Raw genomic sequence first — 24,024 nt, 5'->3', positions numbered from 1 at the left:
TTTAAATAAATGGTTGCAACTGTAACAACTGCAACTTCCCTCTGGGATCAATAAAGGATTCTGATTATGATTTGGTGCCAAGTAATCTCATACTCTTTCACTGGGCTCTGATTTCTCGACAGAACCAAAGTCTTTTTGACTTTGGACTCATAAAAATAGGAGTGCAGTAAAAAGCCTGGCCTCCCCGTCGGGGAATCGAACCCCGGTCTCCCGCGTGACAGGCGGGGATACTCACCACTATACTAACGAGGAGTGAAGATCACGCTCTCATCTTCAGCTTAGGAAGCTTCACAGAACAATGCATGACGTTTACTCAGGCATTAATAGAGAAAAGAAAGGAAAAATGTCCTGGAGGAACTTCACCCACGTACTTACTTCAGTCACAGACGTGGACAGATGGAGGGGACATATCACTGCAGTAGATCATCCAGGGTGCCTTCTTTTTTGGTACTGGTCGACACAATGGAGGTGGCTTTGACACTGGGACTCACATGTGACATGCAGCTTGTTTAACTGTGTTTTGATGGAAGGTGGCTGGCTCAACCACAATCAACATATTAGCCTTTTCACTGTCACTTTTGAAATAGTTTACGTTACTTCTGAAAGGTCTTGTTGCTGAAGATGAATATATGTTTATGGCTATACAGCAGCATATATAGTGCAAAATTACTCCGTTAAAATATACCTGGACTGGATCGTCTGATTCAAAACAAGACGTTACAAACCAAAACGGAGGAAAAGGAAAACTGTGATGCATTGGCCGGGAATCGAACCCGGGCCTCCCGCGTGGCAGGCGAGAATTCTACCACTGAACCACCAATGCTTCCACAAAATCCTCCGTATCGCATCCGCCTTTAACAGCAGTTATGTTCTATGACCGGCTCTACTTCTATAAATATGTGTGTATGATTAACATGTGATCAGCCCATTCAACATGTCAGGTGCACAGAGATCTAGCCTGACCTAAAACGAATCAAGTTCTTTTAACAATTCACGTGAAGTTACGACCACTAGGTGGCAGCACTACCAACAGACTCCCACGCAGGTCACTTCACATGTGGGACACTGCATGCGTTTCACTATATATGCACAGGGCATTTGGATCTGTATAAACACCTTCTCACCGTATAAACATCGAGCAAGGAATGAAATATAGTTACTCTAGTACAGGGTGCTACATTCAACAAGAAACAGTGACAGACAGCAGTACAGATGGACCATGAATTCAATAAACACAAACTGAACATGCAATGCAATGGACTATACAGCTAGAGCTAAGTTCTTTTTATACTGACATCATTATTTGCTGTGATTTTCATTTTGGCCTATATTATCAACAACTGAACCCAATAACATTGAGCTTGTGGAAAGGATTTAGACCAATCAGAAGCAACCATCACCCATGTGTACAGGACACCACCACCACCACAAACTGGTTGCCATGTACCCTAACCCCTCATTCATGCCTCAGGGCAGAAAACGTGGATATTGCTGGCCTTCTTGGCTAAATAAACAGGACATTTTAACTGCAGTTACAAGATTGGTCCCTCAATTCATTCAGCTCTATACAGACATGAGACATGCTGAAGATAAATGCTTGTTTACGGCTATACAACAGCACCATAAATAGTGCAAAACTACAGCTCCATCCAGACATGACAGAGGAATTTCACTAAACTCTATACATTTATGAATAATTAAATTCATGAGATGCGAACAGTCATTGGTAAATTAGTCCTAAACAGGAATATATGCTGAGGCTGGGCCCTAGAAGGAATGCGTTAGGATATGTCAATGTCAAATGTATTTATAAAGCACATTTAAAAATAACGTCAGTTGGCCAAAGTGCTGTACAAAGTGCAATGATAATATTGAATAATATAAATAAATATAAAACAATAAAATCACACAATAAATACAGACTAATGTAAAAAGAGTAGCTAAAAACAATTCAGTAAAAAAAAAAATAAATAAATAATATATTATTCTGTTATGCACTAAGGACTTTTTCTGTTGGAGTATTCTGATAACACACAACTGCTGGTGAAGGTCAACAGCAGGTCTTAACTGCTGTATCATTTATTGTCCAGTATTTTGTAAAGTTTGTCAGTATTTATCTTTAGCTGCTCGTTCACGTTTAATGTAGCATTGCGTCCTGAAGCAACTTCACTAAATCAGCCATGGCATTGAAACCAGCTCCTTGTGAGCGTTGATACAAGCCACGTTTACATGCAGCCTGATAATCCGTTAATAATCCGACTAATAGCTCAATCAGAATAGAATACGTCCATGTAAACACCTCGATCGGAATAGACTAATCAAATTGAGGCCATTCGGAATACAATTTCTATCCGATTGAACGAGGTGGGTAAACCTCTAAATAATCTGTTAAATAGAAGAATAATAGCCGTATAAACGCCTGAATCCGATTACATTCCCTATCGGAAGGTGGAAGAACGTCCTGCGCATGCGCGGCGCATCACAGCGAAAGGTTTATACCGGTCAACATGGCGGAGCAGAAACCGGCCTGCAGAGGAGACGAGGTTCATACTCTGAGCTTTAAGAGACGGCGGTGGGACGGACGTCCAGCTTATGTGTCTCAGAGCACGACATCTTCCTTTATAAGTGCATGTGAAGGACGTTTTTTCTGAGCCTGGCATCAGTTTAAAGCCATTAAAAACACAAGCACTGCTCACTGCTGCTCATCTCACTCTGACTGGACCTCACGTGATGTTCGCTGTCATGGTAACGGTTGGTTTACTCTCAGCGCTTCTCCACGCATGCGTGTCATTTTGCATCAGATTACTTGTAGTGAGCATGTAAACGTATTTTTTTTGTCAGATTGTTGAGTAGAGTGAGCATAAACACCTCAGTCTGATTCTGTAATCTGATTGTATTCAATCGAACTGGCAAAAATCTTTGCATGTAAACACAGCCACTGTCAATTTCATAGCTCCACTTACCAAACAGGTGCACTCTCTGCCATTGATCAGCCACAGGGTGGCGCCCTTTCCTCAGTTTACAAGAAACTCAGACACTACAAACCTGACTGACGGTTTTCACAGTTGAATTTCACACTAAACTAGTTAACATTCAGGTCAACATATTTAAAAACGGACTAAAATGCATTGAAAAACGTCCAGCATCTTAATTCCGGTTTCCTTTTCAACGCATCCATGTTTTTAGCTTTTGTTGGGGATGGAAACAAGCAGCTTAGCCGCACACGTTAAGCTAAAATCTCTAGCTAGCTAGCGTGAAAATGAACATCAAAAATTGAGAAATAAGACGCAAAGACATTAAATGTTTAAAAAGTCGATTAACTAATGAACTGTATAATTATTTAAGTTACACAGTCACAGGACAGAGTTCTTGCTCATGGAAACTCTACGATAAACACCTCAAGCTCGACCGGCTTACTTAACCAGCTTAAACCATTTGTAGGTAGTTGTGGCCACCGAGCCCATGCTGGCCTGTCGTTAAAGTAGTCCCCAAGGAAAATTGAGGGGTTTTTTGCTCAGATTTATGTTTGTACCAATTTTACCAACATCAATGTTACATATAACAGCTCAGAAGACACGCGTAGGTTCACTGGTGGTATCGGACAGTAAATAAAATGGCTGTATTTGTGTTGTAGACATTGTGACCCCTGGTTCCTATCAGCACCACTGTAAAGAAATCAGTCTGTAGGCCTTCCTACAATTAACCATCTCACATCAAAACCATTCGGAATGACTTTGTTTACATCTCAAGAACAGGATTATTCAGAAGTTTTGAAACATTTATGGATTCCCCCCTTTAACCTAACAGCTCTAGCATGGAAGTGAACCTTCAAAAAGACATCAAATGTTCAAAAAAGACGATTAACTAGTGCAGTTCACAAGTGTTTAGGTTACTCACAATTACGGCACGTTGTAGTTTGAGAATCCCTCTTCACACTGTAAAGACCTCAATCTTGTATGGTCTAATAGTAACTAGAAACTAAATGTATTGTCATCTTTGTGTCTTTCTTTTCATTATTCGGCCTAAAATCACAGGTACTAAAGGATAATGCTGGCCTAGTGTGCTCACTTTGTCGAGGTTCACTTACACACTGTGTACACCCTTCACTTCAGGATGGAAAAACAGAAGAAAGAAAAGAAAAAAAACTATTTAATTTGACTGTTCTGTCCTCGTTTGAATCGAGATTTTTTTTCAGTCATGCATAAGATTTCCATAAAACTGACCACTACAGCCAATTCCTCAGAGCAGACCATCATGCATAACAGGAAAAATTGATTGGAAAACTATGACACTTCTCTGGCAGGCTATTTGTCTGAATTCAGCTGCCAGATAACAAGCACATTTCTCAGACTGTAAGAGCAGCTGTGAGTCTGAACATACTGCCAAACTGCTGCGAGTGAACACTGTTCACTAATAAGTCACCAGGGCTTTCCACAAAAACGAGCGGATCAACTAATTTCGTCACCAAATTGAGACTTTTTGAGGGAATAGGTCACAGCTGAGCAGAGACTTGTAGCTACAAGAAGTATGAGGACTTCTCCATCCCGTCATCCAATTTAAACTCATACTTTGACTTTGAACTAAAGATTACCATTTTTTTTCTTTTGTAACGAGAAGTTGTACATTTTATGAGTAGGCAGCAGGGGAAATGCTGTATTTTTGACTAAACTGAAATACTAGCAGTGAATCACTACTGGCAATATATTAAGACTAGGCTTAGGCGTAATCTAGGTCTGGGAAACTGGCCCAAACAGTGGAAAACATCCTTTTTTTTCCAAGGCACTGTCAGCAGGACAAAATACTCCCAGCCATTTCTGGCACTACTCAGATTTAGAAAACATTTCTGGCATGAATCCATATACATGAGGTAGATGTCGTACTTCTACAAACTGTTTCTTTTCATACTCTTCCAGGACTGAAATTCACTTTTGGGCACTTTGGAGTAAGTAAAAAGCAGCAATCAGACTAACACTGAACAGCTCAGTCATAACAGAACACATCCACGTATACACCTCAGCAGTCTAGTCCGATTGAGGCCATTCAGAATACAATTTCTATCTGATTGAACGAGGTGGGTAATCCTGTAAATAATCCATTAAATAGAAAAATATCTGTTTAAACGCCTGAATCCGATTACATTCCCAGTTGGAACATGCAAGTACGTTCTGCGCATGTGCGTCACGTCATAATGTAATTTTATACCATTCAACGTGACAGAGCAGCAACTGGTCTGCAGAGGAGACGAGGTTTCTGCTCTGGTCTTTAAAAGACAGCAGTGGGACGGACATCCAGCTTGTGTGTCTCAGAACACGACGTCTTCCTCTTCGCCTTCTTTAATAAGGACGTTTTGCTGAGTCTGATACCATTTTAAAGCAGTTAAACACAATCACTGCTCACTGCTGCTCATCTCACTCTGACTGGACTCACGTAATGCTCGTTGTCAAGGTAACGTCTACACTAAGCGGTGCTATACGTATGCGTGTAACTCTGGCTCAGAAACTGAGGTTTTCCATCAGATTGTTGGGTAGACTGCATACAAACACCTCAGCCTTAATCTGTGATGGGAATGTATTCAATCAGATTGGCAAAAATCTTTTTGATGAATGGTGCGAGGTGAAAAGGCTCATTGTAGAGAAGCCTAGCGACTGTGGTGGTGATGGGAACCAGGGTCACAATGTCTGCAACACAAATATAGCCATTTTATTTTACTATCCAGAATGACCAGTGAACCAACACATCTTCTGAGTTTTATATACACAACACTGATAATGGTAAAATAGCAGTAAAGCCAAAAGAATGTTGTTTTTGTTACCATTTGCCTTAAAAACCCTGCATTTTTCACCTTCAATATGTTTTAAAAATGCAATTTAGGCTAAAACTTTGTCAGATCTATTGTACAATATCTCATGCGTATTTGGAGGGGGGTTACAGCCAGTGTTTCAGATGTCTGGTTCCTATGACCTCCACTGTAAACAATTCTGACTCTAAGCTTCTCTAGAATGGTGCATTTCATATCAAACCACTCTGAATGACTTTCTTTCCATCTAAACAAGTTAACTACTCAGAAATATTGAAAAACAGTGGAAATCCCCCTTTAATTAAGAAAAACTGAAGTTTCTGACCTATAACAGCACAAAACTTTGGAGATGTATGAAATGCTTTTAGTTGAAGATCCAGAGTGACTCAAATCACGAGAATAGATATGCATTCGGTCACCATGACTTATTAACAACTATATTTACCATGTATTAAAAACAACATTAGTTACTACAAAAATTATTTATATTCACAAACATACACAAAACGTAGTCTAAAAGTCTTGGCTGACTGCGTGAATGTAAAGGTCATGCTTCTTTGAAATACATAACATACATAATTCATCTCATGAAGGTTTTCACTGATGTTAGAGTCCAGTAACATAGACTGTTCTACTTGTACCAGTATACAATGGTTCATGCTTGAATAAAAAGAAAAACACAAGTGACAAACCAACAAACAGTTTATGCTGGTCTCAGTAAGGTGCCCTCAATTCTTACTAGGGTGAACTACAAAGAAGTGGGCACAGTAGAAACACAGTTTTAGGTCATGACTCTCTCTACAGAAAATGTATCGGCTAACCAAACATCCTGAATGCATTTTAAATACTTTCCTCTCCAGTGATAATGATCAGGTCTCCTTCATTTGATAGTCGGATGAGCAAACAGGACAAAAACAAAGTTCTGTGCAGCATAAAACCATGTAAGAAAGGCTACGGTGACCTGGAAGAAACAGTTGTCCACCCTAATGTTCCCTCAGTCTTAAAAAGCACAGTTGAAATGCTTGTAGAAACGTTTTGGCAATACTGGCTTGCTGGTTGGCACAGTGGTGAGAGCTGTGGCACACAGTCCATTCAGCAGCATGTATGTTTGTGTGCTGGGTTCTTCAGCATGGCTTATCTGGGGAAAGTCCTAGCGGTTGTTCTTCATGGCATCCTTGGCAGCCAGAATGAGCGGCGTGAGGCTGGACAGAGGCTTTGCCAGCTTCAGGAAAGGATGCTACAAAGGAAAGAAAGAAGACACAATCAAAGGTTACAAATTCCCGCAAGATGTTTGTTTCCAAATGTGTTTTCTTTAACATCCTTCTTAATTAAGCTTGTAAGCATCATCTTATTTAGCTCTCATTTCAGCACAAATTTTCTAAACCCTATTAATGAATTTTCCCAGCTTGGTTGTTTGAACCATCCATTGTGGTGCAGGCTGAAGTCCAGCTGCAGTGCGTCACGTAACTATGATGGAATCCGTGACTGTACATCTTTTAAAGTGGCCCCTTTAGCAGACTACACTGGACAATACTGGCAGGAGAACTATGATTAAATCAATGAGCAGCAAACTAACAAAAGTAACAGCAAAGTGGATCTCCAGTTCCCCTCAAGTGCTTCCAATGTTGTCATTGTAGCTTTTCTCTCTCATTCATATAATCACAGATGCACAGAGTGGTTTATATGATATATAGGATATACATGCATTAGTTGGAACATGCACCCTCTTTTGCTTTCTCTGGATGTTAGTGTTGAAAACTGGAAACCTTTCACAATTTCCATGTTTATATGAACTCTTGTTCACACAATGAAAATAAGGATAGTGAATTATTTAATAAATGCATTCTGATTAAGTTTATTTTGTCCACTTACACAGGTATAACAAAATGCCCGTTTAAAATGGAAAATTACTTTCTTTAGGGCCAAATTTAAGCAAATAAGACATTTTTATTGATAAAAATAGCAGTTTATTAATTGCACCTATTAATTTTAATCATTTGACAGCCCTATTTATTATTCTCTTTTATTTTCCTGAATACACTCCAACTCTCCACTTTTACTTACTTGCAAGAGCTCTTTGCTGCTACCCCTCTTTTCTACATCCATCTCCAGGCTCCGAGCCAGGAAGTCCCGGAAAATAGGTGACAGCTTCTCTGGACTCTGCAGCTCCGGGGTTCCATTCGTGGCAATAAGGTAAAGTGCCTGCACAGGGAAGAAAAGGGAGAGTGGGATGAGGCTGAAGCAGAATAATGAAGAGGAATTTGTGATTTACCTACAGGGAAAGAAAAGCTCTGTGTGAGCATAATTTTGTTGTGTTCAGAGCTTGAAATATTTGTCTGAACTTGTCGGGACCTGACTATTTCTTTGGGATTGTTCAGGTTCAAATATGTATTGAGTGCAAATTTCACGTTTGTCACAGTACGTCTTACACATTCAACAGATTTAGGCCTTTATTTTTCTCACATTTATTACCCGTCACAAGCTTTGTAAGAAGAAACAGTACACTGAAGCAGGCGAAAGCTAGCATCTTAATTGGGCATGCACAAAAAAATAGCAGCGTAAGCATGAGAACAATGCATCATGTGAAGTTTATCTAGACTAAAAAAGAATTTGGATGTTGTTTGATGGCACTGATTAGAGGATAAATTTAATATAATACTGGACAGACGACAATTACGCAATTAAATTGTAGGTTTGTTTAGTGATAACCCAATGACATCAGCTACTGTTACCCTACATGGTAACTGAAACACTGCAATTATTAGAAATGCAGAATTTGATATTTTTGGTGGTAGTCGGTTCACACAGGATTTTGCCAGACTCAGATTTAAACCTTGGTGCTCCAAGTCAGCTGGAGTCAAGCAGCGAATTCAGGTTCAGTTCAAAATTTTAGGCCTGAATAAAAACCCTAACTGATAATGTACCAACGCACCCTCAGTGGATTCTCGTTGAGGTATGGAGGCTCCCCTTCCACCATCTCGATGGCCATGATGCCCAGAGACCAGATGTCCACTTTGGGCCCGTATGCTTTACGGGTAACAACCTCCGGGGCCATCCAGTAGGGTGTCCCCACCATGGTGCTGCGCTTACTCTGCTCCGGGGTGATCTGAGCACAGAAACCAAAGTCCGCTACACAGTGTGGGGGACAGGAATGGAGAAAGAAAAAAAGACAAAAGAAGCAATTATTGATACCAGCAAATTTAAGAAGTCTTCTGACCACTTATTAGCGGAACTAGGCAACAAAATCGATGATTAGCCAACAGTTAATAAGAAACATGGTCATTTGAATGGACTAGAAAATACTACAGAAAGCATAAGGTGCAATATGGCTTCTATAGTCTCAGTGCACAATAAAAGCAGAGATTCCTTGCTGCATTCAGGGAACTTTGAATTATTGTGGCAGCCAATAAGAGCAAGCAAAGAAGGCAGAATTGTTCGCGAGTTATTTATAACCTATGGATTTAAACTTTTCTGGAAAAAAGGCACATCTATAACAAACTCCAGCCATTAAACCAATATGTAATAATAACAGAACATCTAAGTAGAGCTGCCTGTGCTGTCTGACGTACTGAGTTTGACAGAACCATCCATTCCCAGGAGCACGTTGTCGCTCTTGATGTCTCGATGGATGACTTGGTTGGCATGAAGGAACTCTAGCGCTTGTAAACACTGCAAAGTAATAAAGAGGAGGGGGGAAAAAGCATTCCCAGATGTAAATGGTTGGTGTGCTACATCATTTAGTTTCAAATTAGTTTTAGCTTATTTGGCTAATTATTAAGCTAATCATGAAATTAATCAGTGTCTCAGAGTTTGAAATAGACCATCGATGCTGTGTCGTCATTCTGTAGTGGGCTATTTGCCTGTATTAGAAAATCCAGGTCTAAGTTTTCTCTCTATGGAAAGAATAAAAAAGGCGTTTTTGCCACCATCAGACACTGTGGTAGACAAAAACAGTCCAAACTTGACGTTTTGGTGTACATACGTTTTCTCTGAATGTCACCAGAGTCTCTAAATTACGATGTCATTAAAGAGTCTAAATATAAATATCAACATAATACTATACATATTACACGCAAGGTAACACACCAGATGAAAATAAGTGCACATCCTTAATAACTAACACACTTCTTCACAATATTAATGTTATAAATTCTAGTCATTTGCTGAATTTAGCATGTTGAGGAAAAACAAAAATGTGCCCTCTGGAAATTTATAACATATTTTGTGTTTTAAATGATTTTCCAATATATCCAAAAAAAAAAAAAAAAAAAAAAAAAAAAGTACTTAATTTAGCAGAACATTCCCATATTTAAATGTGTTCTCTATAAAGCATATGTTAACTTATTTTCACTTAAGACATTTGACCAGAATCTTCAAACTTTTGAATACGGCTGGAAGTAGCAATATTTGAATCTTGACTCCTAAAGAACATTTAGAGGCAAAAATGCACACAAAACACCTCAGGTTTGGAACGTTTTGTTTACCAGAAGAGTAATTTTGGGAAAACGGCATTCATTTTTCCTATAGAGAAAAACTGCTTAGAACCAGAGGTACTAATATTGGCATGATGCTGACTACAGAATCACACACGACTTCTGAAATCTGTTCAGCAAACTGTGCAGGACTGGTATATCACTAGTTCAGCAGAGCAAACCTCTCGGCAAACGGCAGCAATCTGAGCCTCATCCATACACGTCTCCGTCACAACATCAGTCAATGAGCCACCAGCCAGGTACTCCATCACCACAAACAGCTCTTCTCCTACCAGAAAACTTCAAAAAGACACACAGATATGCAGTCACTTCACACTGTACTGGAATGTACAGCATTTGATGCATGGGCTCATTGTCAATAATGCACAGTGCAAATGATATGAATATGGTCAGCTTACCACATATGATTAAAGAACTCTACAATAACATTGCAGCCAAGTATACTGATGTGCGCCACAGTGGTACCTGTCTAAGAAGTTGACAATGTTGGGGTTTTTCAATTCCTTCATTACAAGAATTTCATTTATGATGAGCTCCTTCTTGGGTTGCTTTTGAAGGTTGATCTGCTTGATGGCCACCTAAGAAAGTTAAGGAAAAGAATGATCAATAAACACAAGTGGTATTGCTTTTTATTCAATGCCAGACAGAGAAATAATAATAGGCTGTTTACCAGATTATATGAGGTACAGTATAGTCAACACACACTTTCTATGGGTCTCTAGAACTTTATTTCATCTAAAGGTGGAGGCTGCTCACACATACATCCTCATTTTTGCCCTCAGTGAGGCCTGCTGTTGCGCTGTGACCATTTACAGTTTAACTTTGTTTCATCTGGTGACATTATTATCCAATGCTGGTTCTATTTTTCTTACCTCTTGTCCAGTAGCAACATCTATGGCTGTGAACACTGTCCCTGAAGCTCTATGCATGGGAAAACATGTTCATACAGTTTAGCCAATGCAATTACTGTCCATTTGCTGAATCTAACATAATTGAAATAAATCATAAAATGTGGCCTATGCAAAATAAGTTACAGAAATTAGACCAGAGGGAAAAAACTTAGACAGATTATGGCTAGATAACTTATAGCATAGACATCACCACTAAAGGTTTGATAACAAAACTCACCCTTGTCCTATCTTCTCATATCGTGTGTACTTCTTTTTAGGGTCTCCAATACTAACTATAGTTCCTGAAAATCACAGAACAGAGAGTTGAGTTAAGGGATGAATCTAGAAAGAGAAGTGAAATGCTATTAGAGAGCTGCTCATGGGCTCCCATGCATACCAAGTGTCTCAAAGGCCCGTTTCTTATTATTACCCCTACCCCTTGTTTTCGAGTGCCACCTTGCCCCTTGGAACTGAGTTACAAGGGGTAATGGTTGAAATCTCCCCCTGCAAACGGGACCCTCAAATAAAAAGAGCATCACTTCATTAACAGCTACTAGCACTGCTCTGTAGGCGGCCCGGCCCATCTGCAGTGACAGCAGAGGAGGGGAAAGCGAGGGGTGAAAAGGGATTGGGCCACAGTCCTTATGATCAACCACGTGGCAGAAAGCGGTGATCCTAGACAAGCATTTCTACTCTAAGGCTCGGTTTCGGGCATCAGTACTAAGATTTTCCACTTAAAAAATATCAGTGTTAAGTCGTCATAATATTTTGTGCATCCAGATGTTATAGTTTACATTAGCTTATAGGTAGTTTCTGATATGACTTGAGTTTTATAAACACTGCTCAGTAGGTTATACTACTCCAGAACAGGATCGATCTACTATTTAGAACACAATCAACTGAAAACGGACATGGTGTAGATGTGAGGGCTTCGTATAGTACAAGTTCACTCTTTATAACCAAACTGTGAGTACGCGGTCATACTCAATTTATCCATGATCTCCTCGTCAGTCATTTTTCCCTTTTTGGGTCTCTGTTTGTCCGCAGCTTTGCTGGCAACATCCCCATCTGGACAGGAGACTGGTGGAGGGATGGGATCGATGACAGAACGTGTATTTGCCTGAGGGACAAGGAGACATTACTACAAGCTCTACATGACAGGATCTGTACAACTCTGGACAATAAGAAGGCCTTCACACGCTCTTAAACGCAATCAAGAAATAAATATATACTGAAAGATGCACATAAGAATCACAAAAAAAGGCTATTTCTGCCATTTTATCTACTCTTTTACTGTTAATAACAATTTCTGAATGCTGCTGTTGCGCTTATATGATGTGTAAAAAAACGTGATGAAACTAAGCCAAAAAAATCAAAGATCTTTTCACAGTTTGTGTCACAAGAACACATATAAATAAGAATATACTGAAAGTCGCTTATCTGTTACGCTACTCTGTTTAAACAAATCAGTAGCAAAGTCTTACTGATCTAAATTCAGCTCTGAATCAGCACATGCTCACTTATGGTGCATATAACAAGAAAAGGAAGCCTTGTGCATGTTTTATACATGATAGAAACACATCAGCACACAGCACAAAGCTCTGTTCTACACCCTGAAATAGACTAAACGAATTCATCATTGACGATGGCAACACTGATGTTCTATAACCCCACTGGTGGCAGAATTCTGGGGAATTCCACCAAGTTTTCAACATTTCTGCAGAAACCTATCAGTAATTTAAGTCATGGTATGTAACTAAGTCATACAGAATGGTTTGATCTGGAATACTCAACTCTAAACTTCCCAAAGTCTAGAATTGTTCACAGTGGTGGTGACAGTAACCAGACATCTGACGAGTTTAATGCCTCTAAAAGCTACTTCACAGAATTTATTACACAAAATAATTACACTACCTGACATCTGAGACGTTTACAACAGTTCTGAGCAAGTCGTTTGACATGGAACGTATCGCTGTTGTCGGAAACAAAACCTTGTATCTCCATTTTTGACATTTTTCAGTTTTTGGCATAAATTTGTAAATAGCACCGATGACTGAACCAAAAGAAACAGCCCAAAATTACTTGGGAAAATGTCTGGTTCCGTTGACTTACATTAAAAGTAAAGCATGTTTTTTCCTTCTCCTGAAAAGTTACAGTTTTGGAGCTACAAAGTTTTGTTCTGACAGCAGCAATTTTTTTTTTAAATGGGGAAAAAGAACTACAAAAACCCAGAAGACTCGTGTAGGATCACTGGTGGTTTTGGGGGGCTGTATTTGTGTTGTAGACATTGTGACCCCTGGTTCCCATCACCACCACTGTAAAGAAATCAGAGTCTGTAAGATTCTCTGCAATGAATCATTTCACAACAAACCGTTCCGTGATTCTTTACATCTGAACTATCGAATTATGCAGAAATGTTGGTGGAAATTACTGAGCAGCTTTTTTTTTTTTCTGGGGGGGTACAGTAGAAGCTCTGTCAGGTTCATATGGGTAAGTGCAATACAACCATCACTGTAAATTTCTTCTCAACTTTGATTCAGCGGATTCTGTCGATGAAACCAAGTCAAACACTTGAATTAATCTTGAACTGATCTGAACCCTGATAAAGACCAAGTTTTGTCATATATAGGTTTTTCTTACCCCCTTGGTGTGCTCTGGCCGTGGTGCAACAACGGGCGGGGGCGTCTCCTCATCATCGTCTTCATCCTCTTCATCTCTTGTGTTTTTCACATTTGGCGACAGCGGTTCTGTGCTCTTTTTGGCAGGCTGTATATTTAAAGACAAAACTGTTGGTGAGTACTTATTTAAAAAGAATAAAACACCTAAAAGTTCTGGAAGTTACGTGTCAACAGCACTTACTGAAAGCTCTCCTGAAGGGAATCCATCCTTCTCTGATTGGTAGGAACAAAAACAAAAAAAATAAGTTATAACACAAGAGGTACCACAAGAAAAGGTCTGTAATGTATTGGTAATGAATCACAGACAGAAGGAAAGTTTTTTGGCCATGAAGGATTAAACACACTGGGCCACTTTCCCAGATCTAGATTAACCTGGACTTAACAGGATTTTTAAATGGTGAAACATCAGCAGCATTGTAGTTCAGTCCAAGACTAGGATTAATCTAGGTTAAAGCAACTATATTCATACTGAAGCAGACTTTCCCTCAGAATTCCCTCAAACCAATACAGAAATAGCCCCCGACCCCTCTCTGAGGGCAAACCAAAGGAGGCTAGACACAGTGCCGCCAACACAAATCTTACCTGAGGAGAAGCTGAGGTACTTCTGCTTGCTGTTGCCCGTGGAATCGTAAAACTTCAGAACGTCTAGCACAGCTTGAGGGTTCTTCTTTTGTTCGTACTTTGTGATGTTGGAGGTCTGCAGCAATCGCGCCCACTGCTCTGGCATTCCCTATGGTATCAAGCAGAAGTGTGAGGTTAATAAAAAAGAGCAAGACAACAGTATCATGCATGCTTATTGTATTACTACTAGAGGTGCACTAAATAATATATCAGCAGCCAATACATCACAGCAGACAAATGAGGAAATCAGTGAGGGTAATTACAACAGATATCAAGGGACCATATTTTTGATTTACTGATACCATGATACTGTGGAGGGAAAATGTGTTTGTTTTCAGTTTGAACCGCAGAATTATAGTGAGGAGAAAACATGCTACAGTTTTTTTTATATCGCTATTGTAATCAGTCATTAGTCCAGTGATCTATACAGCCTAGAAATATGAGGCAGCTGGATTTAATAACTGATTACCTTCCTATACAGATAGTAGCGTTTAAAATATTCGTTTTTGGCATTGGTACTGGCCAAAAAGTAACAAAAGTAAACTGTTCCATTACTTTAATTGACCTACAAATTCTATATTGGGGTATCACTGATAACTATAAAACCAAAAACTTCAGTGTAACTGCAGATGCTTAAATGGTACACTTTGCTCTTGGGGTGGGGAGGGGTGCCTATTCGATTTGGATCCTTAAAGGCTGGAAAACCGATCAACTCTTTTTCTAAACATAAACCGGAGTGGCATCTGGAGCAGTCCTCTGTCACAGTTTATACAATCAGATGCGTTTATTACACCATTTTAGCCTCAGACAGCTCATCAGAAGATACACCACTGGGCTACATTTGAGGTCATTAACCTTAGATTTGATGTTATTCATGATGACGCACAACCTTGAGTGTTCTATTGCTTTTATAGAACAGTTAAATAAATAAAGTGAACGCGGCGTTTAATGTTTTAATGTTCAGTTCCTTCCTCCAAATTATAGCTCCTTAACAAGCGGCTTGTTGCTACGTCAGAGTAACGAGCTCCATCCACTGGCTGCTCAGCCGGCAGTTCGTTCTCCAGCTCCTCACACTAAATTCCCAAACTGTTGTCACCACAGAGCAGCTTTTCAGTTGGCAGCTGTGGCAGAACCTAAATAACCTGGAATCAGCTAGAAACGAACTCAATACCATTCACCAAACGTGTGGTCTGATCTTCAGAGTCGGACCAAATCAGACTGAGCCATAAAACTGACCCAATATCAGGTTCAGCTCAGTGTGGTCAGTTACTCCAGATCAGTATTAATGTTGTTTTGTTCCAGCCGGTCTGTAAAGCTTCTTACAGCCCGTTTAGTCTGGCGAATGGTGTTGGGTTCATTTCTGGCTGATTCCAGGTTGTTCAGCTGTTCTTCTGTCACAGCTGCTGACTGAAAAGCTGCTCAGTGGTGACGACAGTTTGGGAATTCAGTGTCGTCTCGTCTTCAGAGTCTGACCAAATCGGCTGTCGGTCAAATGTGATCTTAACAGTGTCCGTTTTCTGTTTGTGGCAGAGTAAGAAATAAAAACGTTCAAAATGGCTTGAGCATCTCCTACAGCTGTCAGACTCGTTGCATTGGAAAAAACGATGTTATGGTGAAATACCAGCAAGGTTAGAACGCTTCTCAACCAATCAGCTTGCGTGGCCAGAACTAACTGTTGCATAAGACCTCATAACCATACACGAGTATGTTTACACGCACATGATATTCCAGTAACAGCAGGAATTTGGATTTTGCCAATAATTTTGCATATTTCCTTGCAGTAGGAGCTGTCAAGAACCCTCTGACTCTCACCGTGAACTCCCCAGTGACTGCATCAAAGCCCACGTGGATGGTGTGCTCGAAATCCGAGGGAGGAGAGATCTCGGGCCGCTCTTTGTCTCTGTCTTTCCTTCTTCCACCTAGAGGACAGTTGTTACATGAAATATCATCAGTGAGCAACAGTCTGATCAACTCACAACTGTTAAAAAACACTTCCTGTTAAATGCTACTCAGGGTAAAAAAAGGAACTTCAGCTGCAAAGCGGCTAAGGATTTCAAAATCATTAGACCATACGCCTTTAACAGAACACGGCAACCCTCAGCCGAAGCTTGAACACCTGCCCACTGGCTCCTGTTATACAGTAGTGAGCAAAAGGCCAAAACTACCTTTTGATCTATTTCATTTCTAGGCAAAACAGGCGTTAAGCACAAGTTATTCACTTTTTCAGCATCAGGGAAAAAAAAGCAGTAAATGCATATAACGGAAAATAAAACTGAAGCCTCAACAACTAAATATGATGCTAAACTTCTCAACATGTATTGTGTCCAATCTTCACTTTAATACAGCTTCCATTCTTTTCAAGTGTCTCTCTTTCAGTTTTTTCTAGCAATCTGCAGGGATATTTTTTCATATTGTCTTCAAAGCTCAGTCCTAGAAGGTTGCATTTTCTGCTTCTCATGATCCAAATACGAATTTAGACTCCACAGTCCATAAAACCTCAATCCATTATCTAAGATTATCCTTAATTAATCCCACAATTGGGAAATTTTCAGTGTTACAGCAGCAAAGGGAGAGCAAGGCACCCAAGAAAAGAAGCAACAAGAAGAGAATTAACCAGCAAGTAATTAAGGTTTTTAAAGTTTATTACTGGTTACTTTATAGACAATATATATAATACGAAAAGTTAAAAAGAAGAAAAAATATATTCCTCACAAAAGTTAACTATCTAAAACAAATAAAAGCTAAAATAGTTATGGATATTTTTGATGTTAGATGTTCGGTTTGGTGATCTAGTGCAAATTTCCTTCTTTTTAGTCTATTTCCTTTTCTCAGCAACAGCATCTTGAGAGCTACACATCTTTTCAGACTCTTAGCAGTGACAGGACCTGACAGATTATATATATATATATAAAAACAAGAGAAAAACAAGAGTTTCCAAACTGGCACTCAAAGCTTCAGAGAAAATGGAACTGCTAACAACCACCTGGAAGACCTGTTAGACACCAAAACTGCCTCCGTCAGATAAACAGCACTTAAAGCTTCCGTCCTTGAGAGAGAAGAGAAAAATCAAACTGCTTCAGATCTGAATGGGTCTGAAAGGATGTGTAGCTGATCAAGAAGAACCTCACTGAGAAAAGGAGACGGAGACATCAAACAAAGAAGCTGAGCAATGGACTGACCATCCCAGAGTCCAGACCTCAACATCACAATGTGTTTGGGATTAATTGGATCATGAGAAAAAAGAAAAAAGCGACTTCTAAGACTGACCTTGAGGTGTGGAAAAACATTCCTGAAAAAAACCAAAGCCGTCAGAGAGCTGACACAACCTCCTGAAAAATACGGTTAGTTGTTGTGTAACTTGTATTTAGTGGAATTGAATTAATGAAGCATGGACTTTCGCACAGTACTGCATCTTAATCACATGCGAGTCAAATCAGATCCATTCAGTCATTCACTCACCTTTCTCCACCCCTGAGAAGATGGAGATGATTTTGTTTCGAGGCTTTCTCTCTTCAGGCACCGAGGGGAGCGGCTTGGAGCTGTGATTGGCCAGAAACGTGTGGTCCTTCCCACCGCCGCTGAAGATCGTGCTACTCATCCTCACAGGTGGGGCAGGTGGCTTGTCCTCGTGGTCGCCATTGTCGCACATGGTTCAAGAGAAACGGGGTGAAAAAAATAGCAGGGAAAAGGAAAAGGAGGGATGGATTCGAGGGAGGAACGTGTGGCAAAACGCAGAAGATAAGAAGCAGAGGAATTAGAACTGGAGAAGGGAGCGAGTGAAGGGAGATACACACAGAGGGACAGAGAGGTCAGAGAAGTGCGTGTGCACTCATGTGGAACTTGAAAGCAGAATGACTTAGAAGAAGCTACAGAACTTACTTCCCTTAATTGTTCTATCCTGTCGCCACTCTAACCTCTGTCTAATATTACTACTACTACAGTCCTTCACCAGACTACTCATGTAGCCTTCAACAGAGCATGATCTACCAAACACTGAGCCATCTGCGCAAATTAATCTCTGATTTAGAAGCTCCAAAGAGCCATGAACAAAAAAAGGTAAATAAACTTTAGACTTTGCCTAATCCCAATTATTAAGATGATCACAATTATTCATAACTGTGATGAGCACAAAGGCAAAAAAGCTTTTATTAAAGGGCCCATATCATCGAAAACTGACTTTCCCTCATTTTTTTTTTTAAATATAGGAGTTTAAAATAACGTGTAAACAGTGGCAATGTTTTGACATAACATACTGTTCTCTACCCAGTCCATAGAGTCCATATACGAAAACTAAGCTGCAAAAACAGCCTGTATTGAATTAATAGTTTCATATATCCAACTATTCAGCATACAGACATTTGGCCCTGCCCATTAATACTGACGTTTTAAGGAGTGTTTCAGCTCTGTGGCACAACACAGGGCAGCTAATCAGAAGAAACCCAATTTACATATCGCTGCTGATGGAAGAAAACCTCGTCTCTCCAAAATGGTAACTTTACAGGAGAAGGAAAAACTCCATTTACTTTTAATGTAAGTCAATGGAACCAGAATTTTTTTCCAAGTCATTTTGGGCCGTTTCTTTTGGTCAATTCTTCCTGAAATTTACACAGGGTTTGAAGGACAACAGGAATTTTCAAAATTATGTCAAAAAGTGAAAAACGACAAAAATGGAGATTTGATGTTTTCTTCCGACAACATAGGAACCAGACGTCTGAGGAGCTGAATGCCTCGAAAAGCTCCCTCGCAGAAAGTTTATTAGACGAAACGGTCATGAACACACTGCCTGAAGCCTGAGATATCGTTTTGTGATAGTTTTGAGGACGGCGATGTGTCAGTCTAAAAGGCACAGTAGCAAAAACAGCATGTTTAATCTGAAGAGATAAAGAAAGGTTGGAAAATGGGCGTGTGAAAATAAACTATGACCATTTCTGGTACATAAAACCACACAAATGTCATAGGTAAAATACAAGAAATAAGCAGGAGACAGGCACTTTAAGACACGTTACAGGTCTTAGAAAAACAAAACAAGACAATTTTGTAAAGCGACCTTGGGTTTTGTGTAAAGGCGCTATATAAGTTCAACTTATTATTATTATTATTATCAAGTTGTTGATCTCAATTAACTATATTTTAAATTGTCATGATCTTGACTGGACCATCAACAATCAAAAGGCCTTAGCCTATTTACATGTATAACCTGACCACTGCTGGTGTAACGACTTCAACACAGTATCGAAAAATTAAAACAAAGTTAAAACTAACAGCATCGCCGATACGGCCCTCTGTTATTTCTGATGGCCGCTCAGTTGCCATCTTTTATGGACATCACAAAACATCTAAACATGTAAACATCAACTCAATTACAGACAAAAGTGAAGTCCACTGATTTTAGGACATTTCAGCATAATTAAATCATTAAGATGTAAACGAAGTCATTCAGAGTGGTTTGTTGTGAAATGCATCATTTTAGAAAAACATACTGTGACAAAATTGCTCACAGTGATGGTGATAGGAACCAGACGTCCAGAGTCGAATGCCTTGAAAAGCTCCCTCACTGAGAGTTTACGTTTACAGCTTTTGGCAGATGCTCTTATCCAGAGCGACTTATAATTTGATCTTTTTTTTTTTTTTTACACAGGAAGGTGAAGGTGGTGTTAGGAGTCTTGCCCAAGGACTCTTATTGGTATAGTGTAGGATGGTTACCCAGTCAGGGGACTGAACCCCAGTCTACAGTGTAGAAGGCAGAGGTGTTATCCACTACACTACACCACCCACCAAAGTTATTCCCCTAAATGGATATGAACACACAGAGATATCATGTGATTGAGTTTTGAGAACATACAGGCTGATGTAAAGCAAACTAGCGCCCAAAACTCCTTTTGTTTATCACGTTTACCACTATTTTAACATTAGGAAAACTCAGAAGACACTGTAGGTTCACTGGTGGTTTTGGACAGTAAATTAAATGACCATATTTGTGCTGCAGACATCACAACCCCGGGTTCCCATCACCAAAACTGTAAAGAAATATGAGTCTGCAAGTTTCTCTACAGCCAGCTCACATCAAACCACTCTGAATGCCAACCACTAAATTAGGCATAGATTCTGAAAAATCTTGAGCCACTTTTCCGCAAGTATTTTGATCGGTGATCGGACTGTACGACATCCTGGCTGTTTTGATAGTGGGCAGCCTTTTCTGGGTCTGACCGTTGTGATGCTTACTCCAAAGTTGCCCAAAAGTGAACTACAGTCCAGGAAGAGTGTGAAAAGAAACATTTTATAGACGTACCACATTTACCTCATGTATACGGTTTCATGTTAGAAAGGTTTTCCAAATCTGAGTTGTGGCAGAAATTGTACTACGTCCTGCCTACAGTGCCTTGGAAAAAATATTCATATTTTCCATATTTTGGGCCAGTTTCTCCAGACCCAGTTTAGGCCTAAGCCTAGGCTCTGAATGACTTTTTCACATCTGAACAACTGAACTATGCAGAAAATTGGAAAAATCAGTTGGGGGTTCCCCTTTAACAGGCAGTGGGCTGTTTGTACTGAGTGCGTTATGAGTAAGAGGTGACACCAAAACAGGTGCCACTTTGGGGGTCAGTCTCATCTAAACTGATCTCCACAGACAAGCGCTGCGGTAGATCTGTGCGATAAAGTTCAAATAAACTGAACAAGCGCCGACTAATCTGATACTGTGAAGCCAAGTTAGTTAGCTAGCTTTGGCTATAGTATGACTTGAGCTTGTGTCTCCAATGCTGCTATTTCATGGCACTAGAAGCCACAAGGTAGCTCGATGCTAAGCTATTTTCATACAAACCAACAGATATGGATTTACGTTTGGCCAAAAAGGAGCAGGACAGCTGGATTGTGCTGGCTTTTTTACATCAGTGGTTTAGAAAACTAACCAATAAGCCACAAACGGAGACACTAGCCAGGCGCTAAAAGAGCCGAGAAAAACAAAAACAATAAACAACTTGCTAACTAGCTCGGTTAGCTAACTCCAAGTTGGCTGCGAGTCTAAAGTCGGTTTCCTATTCGCCAGCTTCTGCTTCGAACTTTGCCGTTCCACCTTAAATGGTGCAGCAGTTACACTCAGACGCCCGCGCCGCCTGAACGTAACTGCAGCACCATTTAAGGTGGAACGGGAAGATTCGAGCAAGAAGCTGGCGAATAAGACGCTGACTTCAGCTTTGTGAGCAGCTGAAAAGGCAAAGCCAGCTACTTACTGCGAACCGCTGATATGAGTCAGTTCAGTCAGAAAATCAGTCCGAGTGCGAAAATGCCGAGCTTCTTAGCAAAGTTAGCAGCTCACCTGTGCAGCCCCACTCTGCAAACTTCTTCCACGAAACTTGGCTAGTAGGCAAGCCAGCACTAAGCCAGCTTTCTTCACCAAGGTCTCCCTTTCTTCCCTAACAAAACCAGCATGAGAACGAGCTCAGACGCCGCGGTGAGTCTCCAAAGTGTCTTAAGTCAAGGGAAATCCCAGAGTTGCCTTTTTGTGCACTAATAGCAAAGCTGGCTACTGATTTCTCAGTCTTTGTGATTCTTCGGCGGTGTCCCAAACAACAGCACACTGTCTATCTTCGCTCCCTTCGACCTGCCTACTGGAACGGACTGCTACACTGGAACTTCCGGGGAAACACCCGACAAGTTTAAAGACTCTCTCGAAAGCTGTACTAAAGGCCGAAACGCCAGGAAATCTCTCTCTTATGGGCTGTTTAATTACTGTTTATATACACTGTTAGAAATAAAGCTACCATGCAGGTACATGATTCGTTTATCAAGGTACAAACAGTATAAACGTTCCTCAAAGGTACAACAGCATTTTTAAGGTCCAATTATGTACCTTAAATAAGTTTTCCGGATGGAAAAGTAGATATTTGTACCTTTCTATAAACTAATGTTTTAAAACAGAGCCGTTTAATATAAGCCTGGAGGCGAGGCGGGTCTGTGGAGTCAGTACAACTTAGAAAATATAATTTCAGTGGATTCTGGTTCAGTTATTTTCCCTGACTAAAGGTACTGAGATGGACCCCTGAGGGTCCCACCCCAGTGACAGTGTCGTACCTTTTTTTCTGAGTGTATATCTGTACTAAAGGCCAAAACAACAGAAAATACCTCTTATGGTCGCTATTTAATTACTGTTTAATTACTGTACACACACACACACACACACATATATATATATATATATATATATATATATATATACACTGCTCAAAAAATAAATGGAACACTTAAACAACACAATATAACTCCAAGTAAATCAAACTTCTGTGAAATCAAACTGTCCACTTAGGAAGCAACACTGACTGACAATCTATTTCACAGCTGTTGTGTAAATGGAATAGACAACAGGTGGAAATTATTGGCAATTAGCAAGACACACTCAGTAAAGGAGTGGTTCTGCAGGTGGGGACCCCAGACCACTTCTCAGTACCTTTCTGCTTTCTGGCTGATGTTTTGGTCACTTTTGAATGTTGGTGGTGCTTTCACACTCGTGGTAGCATGAGACGGACTCTACAACCCACACAAGCAGCTCAGGTAGTGCAGCTCATCCAGGATGGCACATCAATGCGAGCTGTGGCAAGAAGGTTTGCTGTGTCTGTCAGCGTAGTGTCCAGAGGCTGGAGGCGCTTCCAGGAGACAGGCCAGTACACCAGGAGACGTGGCCATAGAAGGGCAACAACCCAGCAGCAGGACCTGCAAAATGACCTCCAGCAGACCACAAATGTGCATATGTCTGCACAAATGGTTAGAAACCGACTCCATGAGGATGGTATGAGGGCCCAACGTCCACAGACGGGGGTTGTGCTCACAGCCCAACACCGTGCAGGATACTTGGCATTTGCCAGAGAACACCAGGATTGGCAAATTCACCACTGGCGCCCTGTGCTCTTCACAGATGAAAGCAGCTTCACATTGAGCACATGTGACAGACGTGACAGAGTCTGGAGACGCCGTGGAGAGCAACGTCCTTCAGCATGACCGGTTTGGCAGTGGGTCAGTAATGGTGTGGGGTGGCATTTCTTTGGAGGGCCGCACAGCCCTCCATGTGCTCGCCAGAGGTAGCCTGACTGCCATTAGGTACCGAGATGAGATCCTCAGACCCCTTGTGAGACCATATGTTGGTGCGGTTGGCTGTGGGTTCCTCCTAATGCAGGACAATGCTAGACCTCATGACGCTGGTGTGTGTCAGCAGTTCCTGCAAGATGAAGGCATTGAAGCTATGGACTGGTCCACCCGTTCCCCAGACCTGAATCTGATTCAGCACATCTGGGACATCATGTCTCGCTCCATCCACCAACGCCACGTTGCACCACAGGCTGTCCAGGAGTTGGCAGATGCTTTAGTCCAGGTCTGGGAGAACGTGCTGTATATGGTTCTATATAGAACATTTTTTAAATTGGTTCTACACACTTAAAAATGTGGTTCTTCAAGGGCTCTTTAGCAAAGAAAATGGGTTCTATATAAAATCAACACAATAGAACTCTTTGCGTGACTGAAGGGTTCTTTGCATCATGAAAGCATTCTTCAGATTG

General features: G+C 40.6%; 1 protein-coding gene and 2 non-coding genes across 5 annotated transcripts; all 3 read right to left on the bottom strand.

The window, feature by feature from the left end:
* Window positions 1-180: 180 nt before the first annotated feature.
* On the bottom strand, window positions 181-252 carry trnad-guc. Its single transcript has one exon. It is a non-coding gene; the product is annotated as a tRNA-Asp (tRNA).
* Window positions 253-752: 500 nt separating this feature from the next.
* Window positions 753-823, bottom strand: trnag-gcc. The gene has a single exon. It is a non-coding gene; the product is annotated as a tRNA-Gly (tRNA).
* A 5,245-nt stretch (window positions 824-6,068) lies between these two features.
* On the bottom strand, window positions 6,069-22,106 carry pak2b (p21 protein (Cdc42/Rac)-activated kinase 2b). Of its 3 annotated transcripts, none has more exons than XM_017693323.2 (15): window positions 21,795-22,106; window positions 17,939-18,239; window positions 16,292-16,398; window positions 14,441-14,588; window positions 14,040-14,071; window positions 13,821-13,946; window positions 12,165-12,300; window positions 11,419-11,482; window positions 11,163-11,211; window positions 10,756-10,868; window positions 10,452-10,569; window positions 9,367-9,466; window positions 8,730-8,926; window positions 7,862-7,999; window positions 6,069-7,034 (listed from the first exon to the last, which is right to left on the bottom strand). In XM_017693323.2, exons 2-15 carry the CDS (start codon window positions 18,126-18,128, stop codon window positions 6,948-6,950), a joined length of 1,605 nt encoding a protein of 534 aa, XP_017548812.1. In that variant the 5' UTR covers window positions 18,129-18,239; window positions 21,795-22,106; the 3' UTR covers window positions 6,069-6,947. The 3 variants fall into 3 exon arrangements, with proteins under 3 accessions (XP_017548812.1, XP_017548814.1, XP_017548813.1); XM_017693325.2 differs by having other exon boundaries at window positions 17,939-18,104; XM_017693324.2 differs by lacking the exon at window positions 21,795-22,106 and adding an exon at window positions 21,709-21,790.
* Window positions 22,107-24,024: the final 1,918 nt, after the last annotated feature.

The sequence above is a fragment of the Pygocentrus nattereri genome, chromosome 15 (assembly GCF_015220715.1).
Source record: "Pygocentrus nattereri isolate fPygNat1 chromosome 15, fPygNat1.pri, whole genome shotgun sequence".
Taxonomy (NCBI): Eukaryota; Metazoa; Chordata; class Actinopteri; order Characiformes; family Serrasalmidae; genus Pygocentrus; species Pygocentrus nattereri.
Note: the sequence above shows the minus strand (reverse complement) of the source record. Positions and strands in the feature narration are given on the sequence as shown.

Bases quoted from the DNA above. Each gene is read 5' to 3' on its own strand.
- pak2b (XM_017693323.2), bottom strand. From the start codon at position 18,128: ATGTGCGACAATGGCGACCACGAGGACAAGCCACCTGCCCCACCTGTG. The intron at 16,399-17,938 runs GTGAGTGAATGA...ACTGTCCTCTAG, and splicing joins CTTCTCAGGGGTGGAGAAAG to GTGGAAGAAGGAAAGACAGA. The intron at 9,467-10,451 runs GTTTGCTCTGCT...ATTACTTTGCAG, and splicing joins TTGCTGCCGTTTGCCGAGAG to TGTTTACAAGCGCTAGAGTT.